General features: G+C 48.0%; 2 protein-coding genes across 2 annotated transcripts; one reads left to right on the forward strand and one right to left on the reverse strand.

The window, feature by feature from the left end:
• Window positions 1-404: 404 nt before the first annotated feature.
• LOC134432567 (transcription initiation factor TFIID subunit 9-like) lies at window positions 405-3147 on the forward strand. Its single transcript, XM_063181409.1, has 5 exons — window positions 405-488; window positions 804-915; window positions 1557-1638; window positions 2208-2332; window positions 2739-3147. The coding sequence occupies exons 1-5, from the start codon at window positions 405-407 to the stop codon at window positions 2888-2890; spliced, it is 555 nt and encodes a 184-aa protein (XP_063037479.1). The 3' UTR covers window positions 2891-3147.
• Window positions 3148-4254: 1107 nt separating this feature from the next.
• LOC134432063 (chromosome-associated kinesin KIF4-like) lies at window positions 4255-21267 on the reverse strand. The gene is made up of 29 exons (XM_063180456.1): window positions 21135-21267; window positions 20942-21056; window positions 20098-20288; window positions 19766-19855; window positions 18642-18808; window positions 18382-18476; window positions 18080-18199; window positions 16901-17076; window positions 16368-16429; window positions 15277-15412; window positions 14780-14838; window positions 14496-14601; window positions 13792-13857; window positions 13342-13524; window positions 12856-12959; window positions 12506-12650; window positions 11942-12034; window positions 11399-11482; window positions 10714-10827; window positions 10382-10537; window positions 9712-9806; window positions 8548-8677; window positions 7693-7863; window positions 7243-7350; window positions 6990-7067; window positions 6809-6907; window positions 6026-6175; window positions 5143-5259; window positions 4255-4985 (listed from the first exon to the last, which is right to left on the reverse strand). The coding sequence occupies exons 1-29, from the start codon at window positions 21255-21257 to the stop codon at window positions 4977-4979; spliced, it is 3342 nt and encodes a 1113-aa protein (XP_063036526.1). The 5' UTR covers window positions 21258-21267; the 3' UTR covers window positions 4255-4976.
• Window positions 21268-23148: the final 1881 nt, after the last annotated feature.

The following is a 23148-nucleotide window of genomic DNA, read 5'->3' on the forward strand; positions in this document are numbered from 1 at the left end:
CGGGGGCTGCCCTGTCAGGCCCGGTGACCGCAGAGCTCTTTTCCAGCTCTAATTCTGTGACTCTTTAATCACAGAATCATAAACCCAGCGTGGTTGGGGCCGGGGCACCTTTCTGTGTCCCGGGTTGCTCCAAACTGCGTCCAGTCTGGCGTTGGACACTTCCAGGGATGCAGAGGCAGCCACAGCTTCTCTGGGCCCCCGTGCCAGGGCCTGGCAGGGAAGAATTCCTTCCCGTTATCCCATCAGCGCTGCCCTCGGGCGCTCTGAGCAGTACCCGCAGAGGTTCCAGTGCCAGCCAGGCGAGAGCAGGATGGGGCTGGGGAGTGTTTCATGAAACCCAGAGCCCATTTCCCCCAGGATACGTCACCACCATCCTGGCCAAGATCTACTGGAGCCATGCAGAGATGTCGAGCGTGGACGCGGACCACGTGCGGCTGGCCATCCAGTGCCTCACTGACCAGTCCTTCACATCGCCCGCGCCCCGCGACGTGAGCGCTGCCACCGCGGCTGGGGACATGGGGATGGCACAGGACACAGGGGGGGCACAGGAACATGGGGCTGGGCAGGGACTCGGGGATGAGGCCAGGACACAGGCATGTGGCTGGGGCATGGGGATGTGACCAGGACGTGGGGATGAGGCTGGGACACCTGGATGTCACTGGGACACGGGGATGTCACCAGGACACAGGAGTGAGGCAGGGACGCAGGGATCTGACCAGACACAGGGATGTCAGTGGGGCACAGGGATGTCACCAGGACACGGGGATGTGCCCAGACCCGGGGCTGTGGCCGTGTCTCTGCAGTTCCTGCTGGACATTGCTCACCAGAAGAACCGGACGCCGCTGCCGCTGATCAAGCCATACTCAGGCCCGCCTGACTGCCCCCAGCTACCGCCTGAAATCCCTGCAGAAGAGGGTGAGGATGGCTCAGGGATCGGGGATGCACCCCCGGGGGTTGGGAGGGGTTTTAAATTGCAGTTTTCCACAGCTCTGAAAGGTGGGGGTGACTATTGGCCTGTGTGTGTCATCTCGCAGGTCTCCAGGCTGGATTTGCAATTTGTTGCTGGTTGATTTTAAATGGAAATTTTGCAATGCGAGAAATTTTAAGATATGGGAAAATTTAAGGTATGGGAGTATTGTAGTGTTAAAGAAATACTGCAGAATCCCAGGATCACTGAGGCTGGAAAAGCCCTCCAGGATCATCAAATCCAGTCTGTGCTAGGGCACTGAGTTCCACATCCAGTCATTCCCTGGACACCTCCAGGGATGAGGACTCCACCACCTCCCTGGGCAGCCCCTTCCAGTGCCTGCCCATCCTTTCCCTGAAGAAATTCCTCCTCATGTCCAAGAGGAACTGTCAGGTTTAATGTCAGGTTGTCAGAGGCACAAGTCAGACTTTGCTGTAGATATTAAAGAGTATTTTTGACTTCCACCTCAGTTGTTTCTACTTCAGGGGGGAAATATTTCCTTTTCTGGGAAGCCCTGAATGCCTCAATGTAGGGGGACTTCCCTTTTATTTCCAGGCCATTCCCTGATTCTCTGGTTCTCTCCCCACAGGTCTCCTCCACAGCAGGCAGGATCACAGTCCATCGCCTGAGTGTGGGCGCTATGAGCAGCAGGCCCAGCGCTCCCACTTTGGGTAGGAAACAGCTCCACAGGGGATTCCCCACCTTCCTTTTAGGAAGGAAAAATAAAGAGGAATAATTTAAAACATTTTCCAGTCCCTGAGGGACTGTCAGGGACTGCCTAACCTTATATTGTTTGGCAGCATCAGAAAGCAAATTTCATAAATTTATCTTTGTTATTACAATAACATTTAAATGTAAATGCATTACAGATATTCTGTATCTGTGATAAATTCTTTATTTAAGGGACTATTCAAGAACTTCACTTAAATTTAGGGTTATTTTCCTCAGTGTCAGTGTGATGCTGAAGTAAATAGCAGTGGGAAATATCCATTTTTAAAAGGATCTTAAAATTTACAGCTATGCCCTAAAAATCAGTGTGTGTTTGTAGTCTGGAGTTCTGTAGGGCTGGAGTAAATGTAGGAAAATGAGCAAATGTGCAGCTCTGCCTGGAAATCTGATCCTTATACCTGGTGTCCTTGTGTTCCTGTGCATTCCCACTGTGCCTAATAACAGATTCCACTTGGGAGGGAGTTGTAGGAGTGTTTATGGATTTATTCTGATTCCTTTTGGGGGGGTTTGTGTGGAACCCAGGTACCCCCTCAGCACAGGCTGTGTCGGTGTCAGCCAAGGTGGGAGCGCCGGCATCACTGGCGGGGCAGTACTTCACTTTCCAGATCCCGTCCTCACAGCCCGCTGGGAAATCAGGTATTCCTGGGGTTCCTGGGGCTGGAACAGGGATAACCACACAGCCACAGCCTTCTTGGGCTGCGAGGGAGAAGCTCATCCAGTCCCAGCCCCTGCCATGGACAGAGACACCTTCCATGCTGGCCTGGAACACTTCACAGCTCCTTGGCCAAGCTGATGGGGAAATTTCTCCCCCTCTCCCTCATTCCAAAAAGTTCCAGTGTTAATTTCCATTCTCAGCACACCAGTGGCAGCCAGAACATGGCCATCCTGGGCAGCTGCCTCCCACCCTGGCTCCTGTTTCCCTCTCCCCCTTGTGTTCTCACCCCTCCCTGCAACATTTCCCCATCTTCCCTCTTGGGATGAGCCTGGAATAACACAGGGATTGCTCCAAGCTTTCAGTGTTGCCTTTCCATGATTCCCACAGCCACTCCCACGGTGCAGAACGTCCTGATCAACCCATCCGTGATCGGCCCCGAGATCATCCTGATCACCACCAACACGGTCCTGCCCAGCGCCGCCGACCCCAACCCGCTCAAGAGGAAGCACGAAGACGATGACGACTACGACGCCTTGTGAGCCCTTCCATGGCATCCAGGGAGCCTTTCCATGGGATTCATGGAACTTTTCCTGTGGGATTCAGGGAGCCCTTCCCATGGGATTCACACAGACTCCAGGGGGTGGGAATGGACAGGAAGGCCCCATTTGGGCCTTGGGAGTGTGGAGGTAAAGTGCAGAGTGTTTGTAACCTGGTCTTGGTGTCTTGTGCACCTGGGGGAGGGGGCAGGGGTTTTCTTATGTATTTATTTTCTATTTTTAAATGTATTTTTACATAAATTAATATATAATTTATATCTACACATATATACCTATGTTTTTATATATGTTTAATATATATGTTATATATTTATCCTATACACACACATGTAATTGCCTTGTACACTGTAACTCTCCCACTCACTTTTTAATATATATACATTTGTCTATACACATAGATATTTATATATTAATGTACATATGTGTGTGCACACATACATAAAATATATAGAATATAGTGTATAGAGAGAATACACAGTAGGTAATTATGCATACACAGAAACACTTCATATATAAATTGTATTTTATGTATTAGGTACACATTCTAAAATAAACAATGACATAATCCTATGCTATATAATGTAAAATATATAATGAAAAATTTATATAATATATATTTTATAATATATATTATTATGTAACATACAATATAATATACTATTATATATTATTACATAATATTATGGGGACAATCTTATATTAGGGCCTAAGCCCTCAGAACTTCCAAGTTCATTTAAATCACTTGGAAATATTTTACAGCTCTCCGGGCCTTCATAGACTTGGAAAGCAGGGAGAGTGAGGGGGATTTTGGGAAGGAATTCTTTCCTGTGAGTAGTAAAGCCTCAGCAGAGAATGTCCAGAGAAGCTGGGTCTGTCCCATTCCTGGAAGTGTCCAAGGCCAGCTTGCACAGAGCTTGGAGGAGCCTGGGGTGGTAGAAGTGGATGATCCTTAAGGTTCCTTCCAGCCCAACCATCCTGGAGTTCCTAAATTGGCAAAGCCCTCATCCAACAGGTAAATAAAGAGGATTGTCAGGTCAGGGAAGCTGCCCAAAACCCACATCCCTGTGCACGTCCCAGGGAAGGGCTGGGTCACCCACGCTGGCAGAAGAGGAAAAATAATTTTAACAAAATTTACATTTATCACCTTCTCTTCCTGCTGAGACTCATAACTTAGGGCTGAGGGCAAGGAAAAGCAGCAGGAAGTTGTTTGGGGTGTCTGGACCGAAAGACCGGAGCAGGTCCCAGTGACTGCAACTCCTGGACTGGTTTCAAAACCAAATTTAAGTGCAAAGAGCCCAGGAGAGGCTGGGGGGTGTTGTGCACAATAATCCCAATACCAAGTCAGGTTTCTTTAGTAACTCCTTTATTGAAATCACAAACCAGATTTAAAATTCCCACATTATGCAAATAGGTCAAGTTTCTAAGTTCATTGAATAAACATGGCCCAGAAGCCAAAGGGGCCAGAAAGCCTGAGCAGTTCAGAGCTGCTGGTTTAAGACTTCAGCCAGGGCCTTCTCACTCCATGGCTCCCCCAGGTCAGCTGGAAAAGTTCCTTCAGGCTCCATGGGAAGAGGCAGGAGCAGAGCTCCAGTGCAGAGACAAAGCTCTCTCATGATTACAGGTGAAACTGCACCCAGCGTTCACAGCTCAGCAGGAGGGAGGGAGCTGGGAACACCCACCTGGAAAATCATCCCCATTCACTCCAGGAATTTCAGAGGACAAAATTCTTACCCCCCACCTGGCCCCAACACACAAATATTTACAGAGACATAACAAAGAAAGAAGCAGTTTGGCTCCCTTGCTGAGGGCAGGAGCTGCTACTCCAGCAGGAGAATCCAACTCCCTCAAAAGTCACCAGGAGTGTGGCCTAAAGGGATGGGAAAAGCTCCAGGACAGGTAAACTACTCCTTGAGGGGGTGCAGCCTGAGAAGAAGCTGATGTTTCTGCTCAGCATCCTCTTCGTCTTCCTCCCAAAGGGGTTCTGGTTCTACCGAGACTCCTCATCCCTCCTGAGCAGGGAGGCAACAGTGCTGGGAATCTTCAGGAGCACCTCCTGCTCTGTGATGTCCTACAGAACCTGGGGGAAAGCAAGGGACAATCTCTGGAGTTTGTCACAGCTGGGGTGATCCACCAGAGGCCTGGACAAACTGGGGAATTATCCCTATCTCCAGCTTTGCTCCTGCCCAAATGCAGGCCCTGCAGCCCCTGTGCCCCCCAGAGCCAGCAGCACTCACCAGGCCCTGCTCCCTGTTCCTGCACATGGCCGTGGAGCAGCTGCAGCCGTCAGTGCATCCCAACTTCTGCCTCCTGCAGCCACAGTGTCTGTTCCGACAGCGGCCCTTGCACGAGCACTGTGAGGGAGGGAAGGGGAATCCAATGGCCAGGATGCTCCTGGAAGGCTCCAGGTCCTGCCAGCTGTGGCATCTCAAGGATGGGGACACCCCCAAGCTGCCACTTGTTGCATTTCGCTGCCATTTCACTGCATTTTGCTACATCCCAGAATAACTGTCCTCCTAATATCCAGAATAAAATCCTTCCACCTACAGATCCATCTTCAAGAGCTACAGGATAAGTACCTTCAGCTACTCAGCGCCTGACTGGAGGTTATGCCAAAGGATCCCAGTTTTTGTGCCACACTTCCACAAAAAGAGGGAGTCCCCACCCCAAAAGCCTCAGGAATTTTTTGAGCCACAGGCTGAAGCTTCAGACTGACACAGACAGATGGAAGCTGAGGCTCTGTCATGACTGCAAGCTGCAGGTTCCCAAAGGAAACAGGGATCCACAACAGGCCATCCTTTTTTTTTGTTTGCTTTTCCCCCTAAAATTGGCTGCTGTTGGGGCTGTTCCTAAAGCAGTGGCCAGCTCAGACACAGGCAGCAGGACAGAACATGGGAGAAGGTGACTTGGACAGGGAAAACCTGTCCAGGAAAGTCTTGCTGACTGCAGACAACATTTGCTGTGTCTGCGGGAATGTCCCAAATATCCCCAGGCACCCAAAAACCCATTCCTGCCACTTTGAGAACAGTGGAGACACCACACCTCACAGCTCCATCCCACCCCCTGCACACAGCAAGTGCTTCCCTAGCAGACATTGGATCAAGGGCAGCTGGATCTTACCCCCATGAGGTTTCTCCTGGTTCCTCTGCCTGCTTTTCCAGGAAGCCAGTCAGAACCCTCCAGCTCCCCCGGGTCAGAGAGCATCTCCTCCACATCCACCTCAGGGCTGGGTGCTTGGGGCTTGGCCATCATCTGCCAGCGGCGCTTGGGCTGCAACACAGGAGCACCAGAGGTTAGGCCACCAAAATCAGCTCTATTTCATTAATAATATTAATAATTGTTATATTTTAATAGGGTTTTATTAGGGTTTTCAGAGTCACTCACGGCCAAGAAGGTTGTGGGGTGAGGGAGGGAAAAAACGATCTAATTATCAGGATTGAAAATTCAATTTAAACTATTGATGACAAATCCTTGAAAGTCTGAGTAGTTGACACATCACATGACAAAAAACAAGTGTCACACCCCTGTCCAAAGAGTTTTAAATCATTTCTTCTTCACAGCACTAAGATTTGGCTCCATGCAAAGCAGCAAAGTTGGCTATGAAACACATGCCTTGCTCCATAATTTAAAGACTGGGAACACTACAGAAAAACAATCTGGATTGTGAAGGAGGATATAGAGTCAGAACTACAATGAGGAAACAGGGTTGGGGGTTTGTTTGCTTTTTTTTTTTTTAACCAAAAAACTAATGTAAAGTATTTGAGTCTTCTGGAAAGGACTGAAGGGGCCACTTCAATCAAGTGCCTGGTAAAAGCAGCTTAGGAGAAAGAAAACCACGTTATCAATAGTCAAGATGAACTCTGGCAAGAATTCAGGTGCAACACAAACTGTGCAGCCTCTTACTTTGGGTGAAACATAATCAGGAGACTCTGGAGACTCAGGTGGCCTTTGCTGGATGTGCTGGAGCTTCTGGCCTCTGGCAACTTGGAGTAGCAGCAGTTTCTGTCAAAAGTGACAAGAATTAGCTCTGCAAAATCATCAAACTCAGTTGCCATGAGGCTCTTGTGTCTGTACAAGGCTCTACCTGTTTCAGAGTGTCATTTTCGTGGAGGAGTTCCTGGTGCTTCTCACAGATCTCCCTCATTTTTTCCAGCTCTTCCTCCTGTTTGCAGGACAAGAGGAAATTTGTTTCATTAGAGATAAATAAGAGAAAACCCCCCAGGGTTATTCTAGCCTGCACAGCAACCACTCCAGGCAGGCTTCTGCAAAGGGAATACACAATTCTTCTCCTAATTCCAGGAATCCCAAAGGACCCCAGCCTCCCCTAGCCTCTGCACCTGGAACCGCAGTCGCTCCTGCAGTTGTTTCTCTTGTTCGTTCAGGGACTCTTCCAATCTCTTCTCTGCTGCTTCTTTTTGCTGGAATTGTCTGAGCAGGTACAGAACCTAAAAGCAAGTTGGAATAAACAGGGGTGAATTTCTGAAAGGAGCACTTGGCAGGGAAATTTCCTGCCACTTCCAGCACAATTCCACCCTGATCTATTTGAAAAGTGATCTTCTGCTCAGGTGTAACCTCCTCATTTAGAACAGGAGGAACGTTACTGAATAAACCAATTTGCACAGGATAAATACAGAGATTTCTTTGGCTTTGAATGAACCATCTACAAAAATCTAACAAAATTTGAGCTGATATTCAGCACCAGCTTCATTTCAGCACATCCCCCTTTGCCTTTCTCTCTGAGCAGACCTATTGATCAGACTCAAAGGTTTCCATGAACTGTGATTCACCTTATGCTGGTGTTGCTGTTCCTGCACCAAAATCTGATTTTGGAACTCTGTCTCCATCTCTGCTTTGTGGTTTCTCACTTCCATCAGCATCCTGTGCACATGAGAGAAGCTGGCCTGGCTCTGCTGCAGGCCATTCTGCAGTTTGCTCAGCCGCACTTTGGAGGAGACCAGCTGGAAAACAAGAGCAAGGCATGGCTTGGGACAGGGATTCCCTGCTGGGACAGGTGCTGCAGTGTGGAGAAGCATCCCCGTAACTTCCAGTCACCCCAGGAACCGGACCAGCCCTCAGCACCAAGGAAACCAGGAGATATTCAAAGGCAGACACTTTGGAAGTGTAAACCAGGGAGCTGAGGGTCTTGTTCACAGTTCTGAACTCCCCACACTCTGAAGGGAGTTCACTCCCTTCCTGCAGCACTTGGAGTATTTTCCTTTCTCCCTTCTCCTTTGATTTCCAAGCACCAGGGAGCAACAGGTAATTCTGTCCTTCAGTTACTCTTTCTCTGATCCCACAATACTTCAATTTTTCTTTTTCCCATCTCAACACCAATTCCACTGCTTCCCTGCTTGCTCAGGAAGTATTTTTGATGCTTTTACCTTCTCTTCCACTTTTCTTCTGTCCATTTTTCACTTGCCTTTTCCTTTCCTATGCAAGCATTTAGCTGCCATCTCCAGACCCTCATCTATTCCACTCCCCTCTTCCCTGCTTTTCACTCCCCAGTATAGATGACTTTAATAAACCTTATCCACTACGAGAAGGCTCTACTCAAATTCCTTTGGTCACTTCCTGTTATTTGTGGCTAAGCAGACTTACAGCCTTTGTTTTCAGGGAAAAAGAAAGGAAAATGCAGGGTTTACCTCTCTCAGGAGATACTTCAGAGCACATTTGGCCTCCAGGGTGGTGGCAATGCTGTCCCAGCACTGCTTGGCCCGATCTCCATTGTCTGCATCCAGGAGTTTCTGCTGCAGATCTGCTATCTGGGCACTCCTGGGGAAGAATCCGTGGATTTGAGTTTACAACAGAGGAGAGAAACATGGCTGGTTTCTGGGCTAGGGTTACTGTTCCGAGAATATTAAGTAAAATAGCATAAACTGAGATTTTCGCTGCTCAGTAGAGCACCTGGAGCCTGCATTGCTTCCCTGCTGAGTTCTGCCTCCACTCCACATTCCCAAATAAAAGTGGAGGCTTTTCCCTCAGAGGTGCTCACTAACAGCTCAAAACACCCAGTCTAAATGCCTGATATTTTCCCCACATTTTGGAAAAATTCCAGCCAGGAAAACCCACTGAAAAGGGTTTGGGGGTTTCACCCCCTGAAAAGCCATTTTCAACTTGTTTGGTCAGTTTGCCAACAGATACTTGGCCAATACCAAAAACCATCCTCATCCTCCATCTTTTACAGTTTGCTATAAATCCCTCTGATGGATGGGTTGTTGTGACCAAATTTCTTCCTGAAGCATCCTTTGGACCCCAAGAATAGGAAATTCTTGGTTCTGTAAAAATAGATTTTTGTATCAATTTTGGCATTATTGGGCTGGAACAAAACAAAGACAAAACTTCAGATGTCACCTTGTGTATAACGATGCAGATTCTTGGTGTAATTATACCTCAGCTCTGTTTTCAGTTACAATTTTCCATGGGGAATGTTTTTTTATCTGTGGAGACAGAGGTTGGCCACCCATTCCACCAAACACCAAAGGTGCTCCATGTAGCTTTGGAAGGCTTTCCTTGCTGACAGCCAGTGTAAATATAATTAAAGACCACAGATGCAGAGGAAAAATGCTTGTCCATCAGTATGACTCAGATTGTAAAGATGATTTTGAATCTTGGAGCTTTGGAAAAAGATTTTCAGCATCTGTATATTCACCTCAATCTGCTTTTGCAGTGGCTCTAAAACAATTAGATGGGTTAGGGTGCTGGTAAAATAAGCATACCAAAGCTATTTCTCTTGTACTGAGTGAAAAGGCTTTCCCTCATCATTGCAGTGTCAGCCTGTGTGGATGAGCACTGCGGCAGTGCCTTACCTGAGCTCCATCTCTGTTTGCAGGCACTCAATCTGCTTGGAGACAGAGAGATCCATGTCCAGAGCCTGCAGGTCAGCCAGGCAGTACATGCGCCTCTGGAAGCACAGCACACAGGGATGCAGGGCAGCAACAGGGGAGGAAATCACACTTTTACAGATATTCCAGCCAGGAATCTCCCCACAGGCATCTCCCCACAGCTTCTGTTCCATTGTTCTTCCCCAAAAGCCTGTGCTAAGTGGAGTTAGCTACTCACATCCCTCAGAATCCTTGAGGTTGGAAAAACTTTCCCAGAGCGTTGAGTCCAACCATTCACCCAACACTGATGGGTCACCCATCTCCCCAGGTGCCACATCCAGATGGTTTTTGGACATTTGCAGGGATGGTGATTCCACCACTTCCTTGGGCAGCCTGTCCCAAAGCCTGACTGCGTTTTCAGGGAAAAAAAATTCCCAAATTCCATTAAGTAACAAGTTCTTTCAGCACCTCTTGTCCCTGACATTGAGAGGATAAAAATATTAACCCTTTCTGCCAGAAAGGATGGGATCCATCCCCACCTTCTGAGGGAACATGTTGGTCTCAAGTAGGAGAGAGAAGACTGAATCCAGTATTGCTGAACAGCCAGAGGAGTGGGATGGGAAAATGGGAATGGGGATGGGAATTTCCACCTTACCCGCAGGTTTGGACAGGGGTTTTCTCCAGCATCTTTCTTCTCTTCCAGCTGAAGGAGCTCTTTTGCCAGGATTTTCCTGTCCTCCAGCAGGTCTGCCAGGTGTCTTTGAGCTTCCTCAGTGCTGACAAGAACCTCAACTACACTTGCAAGCCAGCTCTGGAAAAATAACCCCCAAAACCCAGTGGTTGAGCTCAACTTCAGGACTGAATCCTTCTGAATAATCCCATTGGGATTTCCTGGTCCTCCTGCTGTGCTCCAGCCACCAAGGCCAGCAGCACCCACCCCAAATCCCAGTTTGCCCAGTGTAGGGATGCAAAACCACTGTTACCCACTTCAACTTGTGCAGCAATTCCTTCCGTGCCCTGATTTTGGTTCTGTTTCCATTTATCTGCCACCTCCTTCTGCCTCTGCAGGGCATTCTTCAAACGTTCGTTGGCAGCTGCTGCCTGGAAAAGATTCCACAAGGAGCTGAACAGGGACTGCAAATCATCTGCTACAGCTGGAAACACCAGGGATTCCCAGCCCAGGGCAACCACTGGGACAGTGACAGCACAAGGTTAATAAATCTCAAGTTATTCTGGTTTAACTCAAGGATTCCTGCCTTTATTTCCTTTGCTGCCATTCCTCCTTTAAAAGAAAGGCTCCTTCTATGCCTGAAGGTAGAAGAAAACTTCCAAAATGAGAGGTTGAAGATTAATTTCTTTTACAAAGCCATCCTGAAATGATTCTGAACTGCAACCTTGTAGATCCACCATTCAAACTCATTCCCCACTTCTTACCCTGGGCATCTGCATTGCCACAGGAGCCTGGCCCCCAAAGCCACCTGGCCCCTTAAGGAGCAAATTTAACTGGGATCCCTCAAAAGCAGAAATGGGGATTTGTCTACAGAAAGAATTTATTTTTTCCCAGCCTCTAAACTTCCTTTCACAGATTTCTGTGTATCCTGTTCCTTCCTCCAGCCCCACTTGGCACACTTTAGGGATTAGTTAGGATTTCCAGGAGATGTTGGCTCCTCACCTCCTCTGTTTTGCGCCAGGGGTCATTGGTCTGCTTCTGGAAACCCCTCCCCAGCTTGAGGAGCTCATATTGTCTCTTACGGTTCTGCAAGGAGAAACAGCTGCAAGAGTCACATTTTTTATGACAAAGGAAAGGTTGTAGCCCCAAAGTTCCAGCCTGAGCACCCCAAGGCAGTGAGGGGCAGGAATTGCTGTGGCACTCCAGGTGTTTGCTGGCCATTGCACTCAGCAGCTGAATGTTATTGACCTGCAGAGCCAACATTCCTTTGGAAGTTTAAAAACCTCCCATGCTGAGGCCAAATCCTCTAACTGTAAATCTGTAAAATATTGACTAATTTTGCTTTCTGCTTTAGAGCAGAGTCACAGCTGTGGCAAGAGCTTGAAGATCTCCAGCCACAAACAAGTCCAAATGGTTAAAATGGCAGCCACATGAGTCAAGCTTCTTTTCAAAGCATTCCCAGCTCTTCTAAGACACTTCCCAGTTAAAGATACCTTTCAGCAGCTGTTTGGAGGGAGGAATCGTGTGAGGGGTTTGTTTGCTCACCTTTTCCTTGTCCTTCTGCTGCTTCCACTGCCTGAATTTCTCAGTGTATTCTTTCATCTCATGCATCAGCTGCACCCTTTGCTGCTTCATTTCCTGAAAGACACCAGTGGCTGGAAGAATTACCCAGGATTTACATCCTAAAGAGCTTCAACCTCCATTTCCCGCTGTGCCTGCCAGGTGTGGGGAGTGGAAGATGGGAAATCTTGCTGTGCTCCCACACTCAGGACACTCTCAAAGTGCTAAAATACAGGGATTTTTTTTGGCATAAGAGGATGACCAACACAGGCACAATTTAGGGAAATCAAAGAGGAATCGAATAATTTGACTGAGGCAATAAATTAGAAATGCCAGAAGATACTTTGGACTTATTTTCCTACCAAATCTCACTAGTCACATGCCTATTGTGGTCATGTAACCATAAGAATCTTGCCAAAAACCGCTGTTTTCAGTCTGAATAAACAGAAAGCGGATTCCTGAATGGGGCTCCTGTCAGGGATTTCTGGGATTCCTGCCTGGGAGCTCCTTTGCCCACACTGGCTCAAGTCAGAGGTGCCTGTTGGTTACCCTAATCTCCTGGTTCAGTTTGGACAACGTGTGCTCTGTGGATTCCTTCAGCTTCAAGAGCTTGGATTGCTCATTCAGCTTCTTCTTGAGCTCAGTAATTTCTGCTTCCAGCTCCTGAAGCCTTTTCCGGCATTGCTTGCTCAGCCTGGAGAGGAACAGCAACAAATCCAAATGTCACCTCTGCCACCTCTGCTGCTGCTGAAAGCCCACAGGAGGCTTCTCTGTAGCTCCTGGCCCATTAAAGGAACACTTTTACATCAAAAAAGAGTTTTTGCAGATCATGGAAATGAAAGACATTGAATTTTCAGACACACTGACAACACCCAAGGCTGCAGGCAGAACCCTCTTACTTGGCCTGGCTGATGTCCTTCTTTGCTATTTGCAGAGCAAGAACCAGCTCCTCCTTTTCCTCCTGCAAGTTGCTGACCTCCAATTCTAGATCCCTGATATTGGTCTAGAAAGGAAAAGAAGAATAAATCTCCAAATAAAAACCTTGGAAAGACATCATGAGACAAAGCTTTAAGACTGAGAAACCTTGAAAAACCCTGTTCCTTCACAGCAGGCTGCTAAACCACCTCATCTCAGAGCAGTGTGAGGGTCACAGAGGCTGGCCCAGCACACTCTGGAGCTTTGGTGGGCACAGAGTCACTGGGGCAACATCCTGACTGAATCATTTCAGACATGGGAGACCCCAGCACAGCAGGGAACACTTCCTAAGGGAGCAAGGACCCAGCTTATGGAATAAACCCAAATCAGAACAGGCTCCTGAGGACAGACCTCCTCCCTTCCCTCCCCATTGGGGAAAACAAACTGACCAAGGAGGATTTCAGCTTTACCTGGTACTGGGACTGAATGGGTCCAAGCTGAGTATCATTTTGAGACATTTTTTTGGCCATAGCCTCTTTCACAGTCAGGGCTTTGTGGAGCTCCAGCAGCTCCCTGGAGAGCTGTGCCTGGCGCAGGGCGTGTTGGGTGCTGAAGAGAGAGGCTCTCTTGGATTCCTGGCCCACTTCTGCTCTCTGCAGGAGACACAGCCATGAGGAGAGGCCAGTCCAGAGCTCCTGAATTACATTACTTCCACAGAGCACTTCAGATTCATTTTTATGTAAAAAAATCAATGAGAACAGGTTCTTGAGTGTGAACATATTGAGGTTGAAACAGCACAGACAAGGGTGATGATTTATCAAGCATTTGAGTTAGAAAATGAGTAGGAGGGAGCAGATAAAAGTGGTGAGGAGATAAAACTATGCCTCAGTGAGGTGTGCACTGCTGAGCCCCTCACTTACACCTGGAGAATCCTGTTCAGAGTTTGGCAGTTCAGCAGCAGCTTCTGTGGAGGCAGCGCTTTCACTCTGGTGGACAGAGAGAAGAAAATTTGGATGAAAAGGGAAATACGAAATAAAATGAAGGAAATAACAGTCTGTTGGCACATTATGGCAAAGCACAATGTGATTCCCCTCTGGCCAGAACCTCTCTGGAAAGAGGAGACCATCATCCTCCTCCTCAAGGAATGTGGGGAAACTCCTCCATGTGTAGTTGGAAAAAACATTCCTTGAAATCTTCCCTGAACTCCAGCACTGGAGAGAACAGGAAGAGGAGGAGGAGGAGAGAACAGAGGAATGTCCTGTGAAGGAGAACTGAAATTTCTTCATTAGAAAAAAGCCTGGAAGCTTCTATTTAACAATTTCAGAGCCCTGCAATTTATATTGTCCATAAAAATCACAAAGGTTTGAACACTCCATCCAATTTAGGGACTGTAAATCCATGCCAAGCTCCAGTGTCAGGTTTTTCCATGTAGACTCCTCCTTCCCTTCCCTTCAGGAGCAGCACAAGTGGCCTTTCTGCAGCAGTACAGCACACCAGGACATTTTTGAAGTGGATCTCAAGAGTCATTTCACATTTTAATTGCTGGGCTCCTTGAGGGAAGATGTTGGAGTGGAATCCCAGATTTCCTGGGATTGTTGTCACAACTCCCTGGGTTCAGCCTTACCTGCAGCTCAGCCAGCACCTGCTGCAGGTTCCTGATCACCTCCACCTTTTCCTTTAACTTCTCATCTTCCACAGTGTCCACCAGCTTCTGCAGATCCAACTTGCACCTGGAAACATGGGAACAAGTCCATGCTGAGTTTGTGCCAGGGAAGAACAACCTTCCCTACTCAACCTCTGAATTAATTCTGGATGAACAAACTCCAGCTGATTGGATCCAGTTTATCCCACTGGAAACACTGAATTCCCAAGCACATTATCCCAGGACAAGGGTGTGGGGACACTTACACAGCATGGTGCTGGAGCTGCTCTAGTTTTGCATTCATCTTCTCATTTTCTTGCTCTGTCTAGAGAAATCAGAATTGTAGAAGAAGCCATAAATCAGCTGATTAATTTGCAGTAAGAGATTGGCAGTGTGAAAATCAATGCACTGAAAGATCTTTCCTGGTCAAGGCCAAGATTGGATTTCACAGCATTTTTTCAGGGATAGACACTACAGGCAATAAGAAAAAAGCAGGGTGGGGAAGGGAGAGCACAAGTGTGCAAGTGCTATTTAAAATATTAAAACAAAATATTTAAAGTATCAAAAGAGCTGAAAGATTCAGCTGAAGATTTTTCCAAAAGGAAACTAAAGACCAACAGATTCAGGCAGCTTTTTCGTTCTGACTGGTTTGGAATCAACATGAAAGGAACACTTAAGAGAGATTCTCACTATGTCATAAATACTGGAGCTGCTGTTGATTCATTCCCAGCAATTTAGAGCTCTCCTGGGATAATGAACTTACCAGGATGATCCTCTCCAGCATCTGTGCTGTTTGCCCAGCAGCCTCACTCAGCCCCTGGCTCAGCTTCTGGATCTCCTCCTGCAGGGATTGGTTCTTCTCCATCAGGGATTGGCAGCTTTCTGAGGGGGCCAAACCACTGCAACAGCAAGGAGCAGTTGGGTGTGAGTTTGGGCTTTGGGACATCACTGAACTCACCTCCAAAATTATTATTATTGCTTAAATAATTTAAAAGAAATAGCCCAGAATGGTTTGGGAGGAAAGGATCTTAAAGCTCATCCAGCTCCACCCTGCCATGGGCAGGAACACCTTCCACAGATCAGGCTGCTAAAGGGTCAGTCCAAGCCTTGGACACCTCCACAATGCAGGAAAAACCTCCAAAGAGAGGTTGTGAACTCCATGTCCTTGGTTTTGGAACAATGTCATGTGGAGAAATAGCTGTGTGACAAGGACCCAGCTAATCTGAGTCCCTGCAGCTGCAAAACACTGTGGCCTTGAGCATAGCTGTGGTACGATAACAAGGTTGAGAGAGACATGAGAAAAAGGAGATATAAGTTCTAAGGAATGAGGAAGAGCTGATATCTATAGTATAACAATAGACTGCTTGGCTTACAGAATATGTATGAGCTTATTACTTGTTGTGCATGAATGTCTGATGCTCTTCTCAATAAACGAAGCTTGCTAATCACTCATATTGAGCGTCCAATCTTCCCTCACCACGACATTTCCAGAACACAACACCTGCACAGTCCAGATTTTGTGCTTTTAAGGATAATGGAGGTGGAACTGCCACACATTTAGGGGTAGAGGGGTGAGGAGAACAGGGATGGATGGGTCTCAGAGACAGGAATTTATTCAGGAGGTGTTTCCTGCTTCCTCTTTTACTTCCTGCAACAGATTTTTGCAATCATGAGGTGTTTGCTACAAAACTAAATATCCCATGGAATTCCAGTAAGGATGACAAAAAGAGGGGAGAAAAAGCAACCATTTTGTTTCCCCCTCACTCCACAGCACTGTCTGGAGCTAAGAGATCCAGAGACTTCTCTGGAATGTTATAAATACACATCCAGAGAATGTTAATTAACAAATCTTACTTGAGAGCCACAGACAGGGTCCCTCCATGGGCCTGGAGTAGCAACATCTGGAGCTGCTGGAGCTGCAAAGACAAATAGTGATTGCTTGTAAATGTAACAGCTCCACGGACCCTTGGTCTTCCTGACTCCTCTGCTCCATAATTCCCCTTTTACCACTGCCTGGGGAAAGGAGGGTGTTGTTACTGTACTTCAAATTATTTATTCCTCTAATATATTCCTCAAAAAGTTCTTCACTTCCCTCTGGGATCACCCCAGGGAAAGCTCTTCCCTTCCCCTCGTGCTGGGCACAGGCAGGAGATGTCAGGAGGGCACCAAACCATTACTGTATTTTTGATTGTGCCTGTAGCTCACCAGGCAAAATTTAAATTACAGCAGCACCATCACTTTTCTCTGGCTGCAGAAACACTCCAAAAAAATCCACACATCCCCTTCCCACCACCTCCAGAGACAGAGCAATGCACATGAGGGATGTTTTGCATTTCTTATGAGGTTTTGTGCCTTCCTCTGGGGTTTGCTGAGGGTTCCCCCAATACCTGCTGTTTCAGCTGGTGCAGCTCAGATGCCTGGGGGTCCATGTTGACAATGGGTTTGGTTTTGATCTTCCTGGCCCTGTCAGCATAACGCAGAGTGTTCAGGGTCTCCTCCAGGTTGGAATCTGCTGGGCTCACACAGGCAATCATCAGCGTGTGGCTGTTGCCACCCAGGGAATCTGGGAAGGAGAAGAAGCAATGTCAAAGCTGTCAGAGCAACAATGACAGTGAAATACCATGAGTGCATCCCCAAAATGCAGATTAAACAGCTGGATTTTGGTGCCACTAGTTACTTTCTCCTCTGCACACTCAGTTCTGTTTCAAAGTGGGTTTTTAAAAGGCAAAGTCAGGGTTTGAAACCAAAGGTTTCACCCCAGAAGCCCCAGTTGTTGCCCTAACAAATAATTTCTTTATGCCATTTCTGGCCTGGTTCTTTCAGGTTTGCCCCTCCCTAATAACAAGACCTCCATGAAGATCCAGAATTTTCTCCAATTTAAGGAATTATTGGCTAAGAACAGATCACAAAGCTGCACGGAACTTCATCCTTTGGTTTTATACAAATTGGTTCTTAAAGCTACTGATCAGAAAAAAAAAGGGGGCCTCACATCTAGCCTAATCCAGGTTTTAATTAGGTACTTTCAGACATGGAAAATACTGAAGAGCTTTTGCAGCAAATTATGTAATTACCATGAAAATCCCAGTAATTTCATTACTGAAGCTTTGCCCAAATTAAAGGGTAACTTAAATAAAATGCATTGAAAGACAAATCCCAGCTACTGAAAAATAAAGACCACATATTCAGACTAAGAAAACAAATCCCAGGGAAGGCACAGACAGCTGGAGCTTCATTCTGGCTGTGACATGACCCAGGGAGTTGCTATAATTAAGGTACAATTATAGATCTCTGCTCCCAGACTTCTCCTCTTCCTTCTCCTCACTAAAAATAAGCCCTGATTTTGTCTTGTTTCCTCCTGTCACACAAAGTGCAGGAGACCAGGACTTGTTCTGAGCTCATCTCACTGCATTTACAACCTAAAATAAGAGTACAGGAAAGGCCTGGCTTCAGTGAGGAATTAAACAAACAAATCCCTTTGCAGCAGCAGCTCTGAGCTGGGGGATTTCTCCTGCTTTGTTATTTAAAAAGCACCTGTAAATTCAGGCTGTGTCATCATCTTCTCTCACCTTGCAGTAGCCTGGTCGGCTTGGAGTCTTTGTAGGGGACAAACCCTCCCTTTTTATTCTCATCTCCCAGAGCATTGATGACATTCCCCAGGCACAGGAGGCCTCTGTTGATGTTGATTCCTGCAGACAAAGCTCACAGTGAGCACAGCCACCTCAACAGCTCCAAACTCCTCATTTCCTGCCCTTATTAAAAATTTAACAAGGTTAAAAAAAGCAGATTAAAGTGTTACAGAAGTGCTTTGCTCTTTTATTAAGTCCCAAGTAAGAAGAAACCCAAACTCCACTAGTCCCAGCCCAGAGACCTTCTTTGAGTCTGTCTCCCTCAGCCTCGGTCTTCTTTTGTCTCTCAGAGCCAGCAAGATCCACCAGGTGCAGCTTGCAGTGAAAACTGCAATTCCTAGGTCAGAAAGAAACTGTTTTACTCTTCCAGGTGGAGAAAGAGCAGCCCAGGAGATGAAAATTCAGAGAGCTAAAACCTGAATTGCCTTGAGAAGCACACTTCAGGACCAGGATGAGGAAATTTTGGCAAAGTAACTCTCATCAGCTGCACAGTGACACTCACTTGTCATTTTTCATCCTCTGATCAATGCAGATGGTGAAGACAGCATGGGATCTGGAGGACTGGGAATTCATGGCCGTGGATCCCACAGTTCTGGAGTTGTTCCTCTGCTCCAGGAAGGACGCAGTCTCTTGGGCACAGGTGACATTCCTTTCTGTCAACCCCACAATCTGTAGCCAGGAAGGAAACATTGTTTATCCTCTGCTTCCTCTCCATCCCACCTGGGATCAGAAAAATCTTCCTCCCCCTCAGGCTGTTGTGACCGTGGTCACAGGGGTTCCCAGGATGAGAGAGAGAGAGAGAAGAATGTTGACTCCATGATTTTATGATATATATATTACATTATAACTATACTAAAAAGAAATAGAAAAGAAAATGTTCCTCAGAAGGCTAAGCTAAGAATAGAACAGAAAGAAAACAATTATAACAAAGGCAGCTGGCTCTGGCAGAGAGAGATAGCCAGCTCTGCCGCAACTGGTCAGCAAATCCAAACATCCACAGGAGACCAATCATGTATCCACCTGTTACTTTCCACAGCAGCAGATAACCATTGCTTACATTAGTTTCTGAGGCTACAGCTTCTCAGAAGGGAGAAAAATCCCAAGAAAAGATTTTTTCACAAAAAGATGTCTGCGACAGGCTGTGCCAGCCCATTCCCACGGGGCTGGAGTGGAAACTCCCAGGAAAAACTGGTTGTAAATTTCACTTTAGGAACACGGAATCACATTCTGATGCTGTTCCTAAACACCCCCCAGGTTTCTCTGGCTTCTCCAGAACCAGCTGGGCTCTGCAATGGAGCTAGAGTTCCTCAGGGCTCCAGGGACAAATCCATGGATATCCTGGGCAAAGCTGGGAGCTGAGAGCTGTGCCAGTCACAGGAAGGGGATGATGGGGAAGGCATTTGTGTGAATAAAGTACTGCAGAGGCAGCTCCCAGGGACACAAACCAGAGAGGGGATGAACAGCAGGGACTGGATGTGCTCCTTGGCAAGCTGTGCTTTCCCTGAGCATCCCACCCCCTGGATCTCTGTGTGCTGCTCCCAACACATGGATGAGCCTCATCCCACTGCTTTGGGGATGGCAGAAACTCCCACGTGAACCCCTCCTTCAGTCCCCAGCCCTGCAGACCTTGATGCCTTCCTTGGGATCCTCCCAGATGCTGATGGGGGAGTGCTCTCGGGAGGGGCACAGCAGGTCCAGGATGTCCTCGCTGTAAATCTGGAGGCAGCAGAGGAGCAGCTTAGAGTTACCAGCCAAAGAAAGGAGCAGTCATGCTGAAATTAAGGCTAATTTAGCATCACATTTTACGCATTTCACCTTCAGGGAAAGACACCTTGGACTACAAAGGACTAACAAAACCTCCTGGGCTATTAGGGGTTGATTTAATCAGTATCTGTTACCTGAAGGAGGTGATCTCAAAGCTCCCTTTATTACTAACTTGATAAAAACCAAACTTTTACCTCCAAATAAGAAACTTTGAGGATGAAGTCCCAATCGTGCCTTTGCTGTTTCTCCTCAAAGAGCAGCCGGATGACCCTGGGGATGATCCCCACGCTGGGCTCATACTCCTGGTTGGCAGTGTAGGTGTCTCCCATGGAATAGGTTTTTCCTGACCCCATCTGTCCATAGGCCAAGACAGTGGCATTGTAGCCTGAGGGGACAAAAGACACCCGGGTGAGTCACGTGAAGACTGAAAGCTGCATTTGTGAAAACCACCCTTGCAGAAAATCATCAGCTTACACCAGTTTTAAGCATACAACACAGTCCGGAACATTGAAGCAAAAAAAGGGCAACGAAAACATCATAAAGCACAGATAAAATTATTATTTCAGCGCATTTTTAAGACTGGATGTTTTATTAGAACTAAACAGAAACACAGCACAAATTCCCATCCCAGGTCCACTGCAGCATCCTGGAACAGGATATTTATCAATTCATTGTGTTATTCTTAAGGAGGGAGAGGGACTTTTTATAATGGTTTGGAGTCACAGGACAAGGGGAATGGCTTCCCACTGCCAGAGGAATATTGGGAAGGAATTCTTCCCTGTGAGGTGGGGGGGGGCCAGAGCAGCTGTGGCTGCCCCTGGATCCCTGGCAGTGTCCAGGGCCAGGCTGGACAGGGCTTGGAGCAGCCTGGGACAGTGGAAGACAGTGGAAGATGTCCCTGCCCAAGGCACTGGAGGGGCTTTAAGGTCCCTTCCGACCCAAACTCCGCTGGCATTCCATGAAAACTGCCTCAGAACACACACCCCTCTCGTTCTGCGGAGAGGAACGTGCTCCAAATGGCCAAAACCCGGGACAAACCTTTGAAGATGCCACGGACCAGAGGCGACACCGCGGTGTTGAAAACCTCCTCCTGCTCCACGGACGGGCAGAACACGTAGTCGTAGGTGAAGACTTTGTCATTGCCCATCACGACCTGCGGGCGAGAGGGACGGGACAGCGCTGGAAGCGGCTCCGGTATCTGCAGGACCCCCGGGATCGCCCCGCGGCTCACCTGAGGGTCGCCGGGCACGAAGGACAGGCACGTCCGGCAGCCTTCGCTGGTCTCCTTGGGCACCAGCGGCCGGCAGCGCAGCGCAACGCGCATCGGAATGCTCTTCTCGTCCTCCTGCATCATCACCAGCCTGCGGGACACGAGCGCCGTGACGGGGGCCGGGGCACGGAGCGGGGCTGGCCGCGGCCCTGTCCGGCCTGAGGGTGGAGCGGGCGGGAAGCGGCCTCAGCGGGGCTCTGGGCGGGAGCGGGGGGGGTGGGGGGTGGTGGTGCAGCGGGCCTGCCGGGGCTCGGGGATGGAGCGGAGACCCCGGGGCGGGAGCGGGTCCGGCCTGGCCCTGCCCGGTGTCGCGGGGCGGCAGCTGCCCCTTCCAATGGCAGCGCCGTGAGGCCGGCGTTCAAAACGGGCCGCGCGCCGCCACGGTCAATCAGCGACAGGAACCACAAGGGGGCGGCGCCGCAGCCAATCGCGGGGCCGTGTGTTGCCGAGGGGTGGGGCTCTGCCAATCGCGTGCGGGCGCGTCAGGCGGGAGGCGGGGGCCCCGCCGGGCGAGGGAGCCCGGCCCGGCCCCGGCTGAGCCGCCGCGCGTCCCCCGCAGCGCGTTTATCACCCCGACTACAACAACGAGCTCACGCAGTTCCTGCCCCGCACCATCGTCCTCAAGAAGCCGCCCGGCGCTCCCCATTGAGCCTCATTATAACTGAGACTACAACTCCCGTCATCCCCCGCGCCCCATTGAGTATCCGTATAACCGAGCCTACATTTCCCATCATGCCCAGCGCCACCCGTAGCACATCATTGCGTGCCCCACCCTTCCCGCACTACAACTCCCATCATGCCCCGCGCCACTTTTCCCGCTCTTTTTTACGGGTTACGCCCCCCCCCCCCCAAATTTTTGGGGTGTCCCCACAGGAACGTCAAGAAGATTTTGGGAAATCTGCGCTGGTATCCGAAATTTTGGGGGGTCCTCAAAAATTTAGGGGGGAGTTCCTGGGATGGAAAACTGGGGGGACTCCAAAATTTGGGGGTTCCCAAAGGATTTGGAGGTGTAAAGTTAATGGGGGTGACTCTGAAACTCGGGGGTGGAGCCCAAAATTTGGGATGGGGGTGCCCAAATCTGGGAGTTGTTATGAATACGAAGCTTGACTAGGCCAATATTCAAGCAGCAATTAATTTATTATTTAATATGGTAAAGTATGAGCAATACATTGGGTACAGTGGAGGAAGTTTTCCCTCCAACTGCACACCGATAATTGATGGTTACAAGTATTTATAGGGGTACTCATCAGGTTTTTTTCAGCAGTTTCTATTTCCAGTCTTTTACTCATCAGCAATTTTTATTCCAAATTATTACATCACAATTCTATACACTATTGTGATTTTAATTTCTCAGGATATATCTCAAAGGAGTATCCCCAGATGGTGATGGTCCAGTTTCTGAAAGAAGAAAGTCCAATCCCATCTGGTAGGGTCCAGCTCCCCAGATGTGGGTCCACCTTTTAATTGCAAAGACTCTAAATCTCGTAACAGTGATGTCCAGCTTCCCTTTGGCCAAAACCATAAATCCTTGAGGTGATATACATCTTCCTTGCTCAAGCTGTTTTTCTGTGCTTCAATAAGGCGTGAGATAAGCATATTTCCTTTATATATATTCCAAAGCTATAGTTTCAAGGATATAAGTAATATTCTAAAATTCTACTTCAAAAGGTTATTATTGCAGAGCTCTTTATGGATTAAATGCAAGCAAAAAGCAACATCTTTAACACTTTAATTCCAATGCTCCTAAATCAGCCAGGGTTAATTACAAACAAAAGATAGGTTCAAAGGCCTTTTTCCATGCTTTATTCTCCTCAGTTATTATTAGAATTCACAGCTCTCCCATGGTCGGGGTCCACACATTTCACATTCACAACTACACACATCACCTGTTTGTACCTGACACGAAACACAACTTTGTATTTCACAGAGTTCACCCCAAAATTCAAGGGGAGACTTTTGGGGGATCCCAAAATTT

The sequence above is a fragment of the Melospiza melodia genome, chromosome Z, assembly GCF_035770615.1.
Source record: "Melospiza melodia melodia isolate bMelMel2 chromosome Z, bMelMel2.pri, whole genome shotgun sequence".
NCBI classification, from domain to species: domain Eukaryota; kingdom Metazoa; phylum Chordata; class Aves; order Passeriformes; family Passerellidae; genus Melospiza; species Melospiza melodia.

Bases quoted from the DNA above. Each gene is read 5' to 3' on its own strand.
- LOC134432567 (XM_063181409.1), top strand. From the start codon at position 405: ATGTCGAGCGTGGACGCGGACCACGTGCGGCTGGCCATCCAGTGCCTC. The intron at 1,639-2,207 runs GTAGGAAACAGC...GGGGGGGTTTGT, and splicing joins GCCCAGCGCTCCCACTTTGG to GTGGAACCCAGGTACCCCCT. The intron at 2,333-2,738 runs GTATTCCTGGGG...TGATTCCCACAG, and splicing joins ACAGCCCGCTGGGAAATCAG to CCACTCCCACGGTGCAGAAC.
- LOC134432063 (XM_063180456.1), bottom strand. From the start codon at position 21,257: ATGATGCAGGAGGACGAGAAGAGCATTCCGATGCGCGTTGCGCTGCGC. The intron at 17,077-18,079 runs GTGAGAGAAGAT...TCTCCTTCCCAG, and splicing joins GCCGACCAGGCTACTGCAAG to ATTCCCTGGGTGGCAACAGC. The intron at 7,351-7,692 runs GTGAATCACAGT...ACTTGCTTTTAG, and splicing joins AACAGCAACACCAGCATAAG to GTTCTGTACCTGCTCAGACA.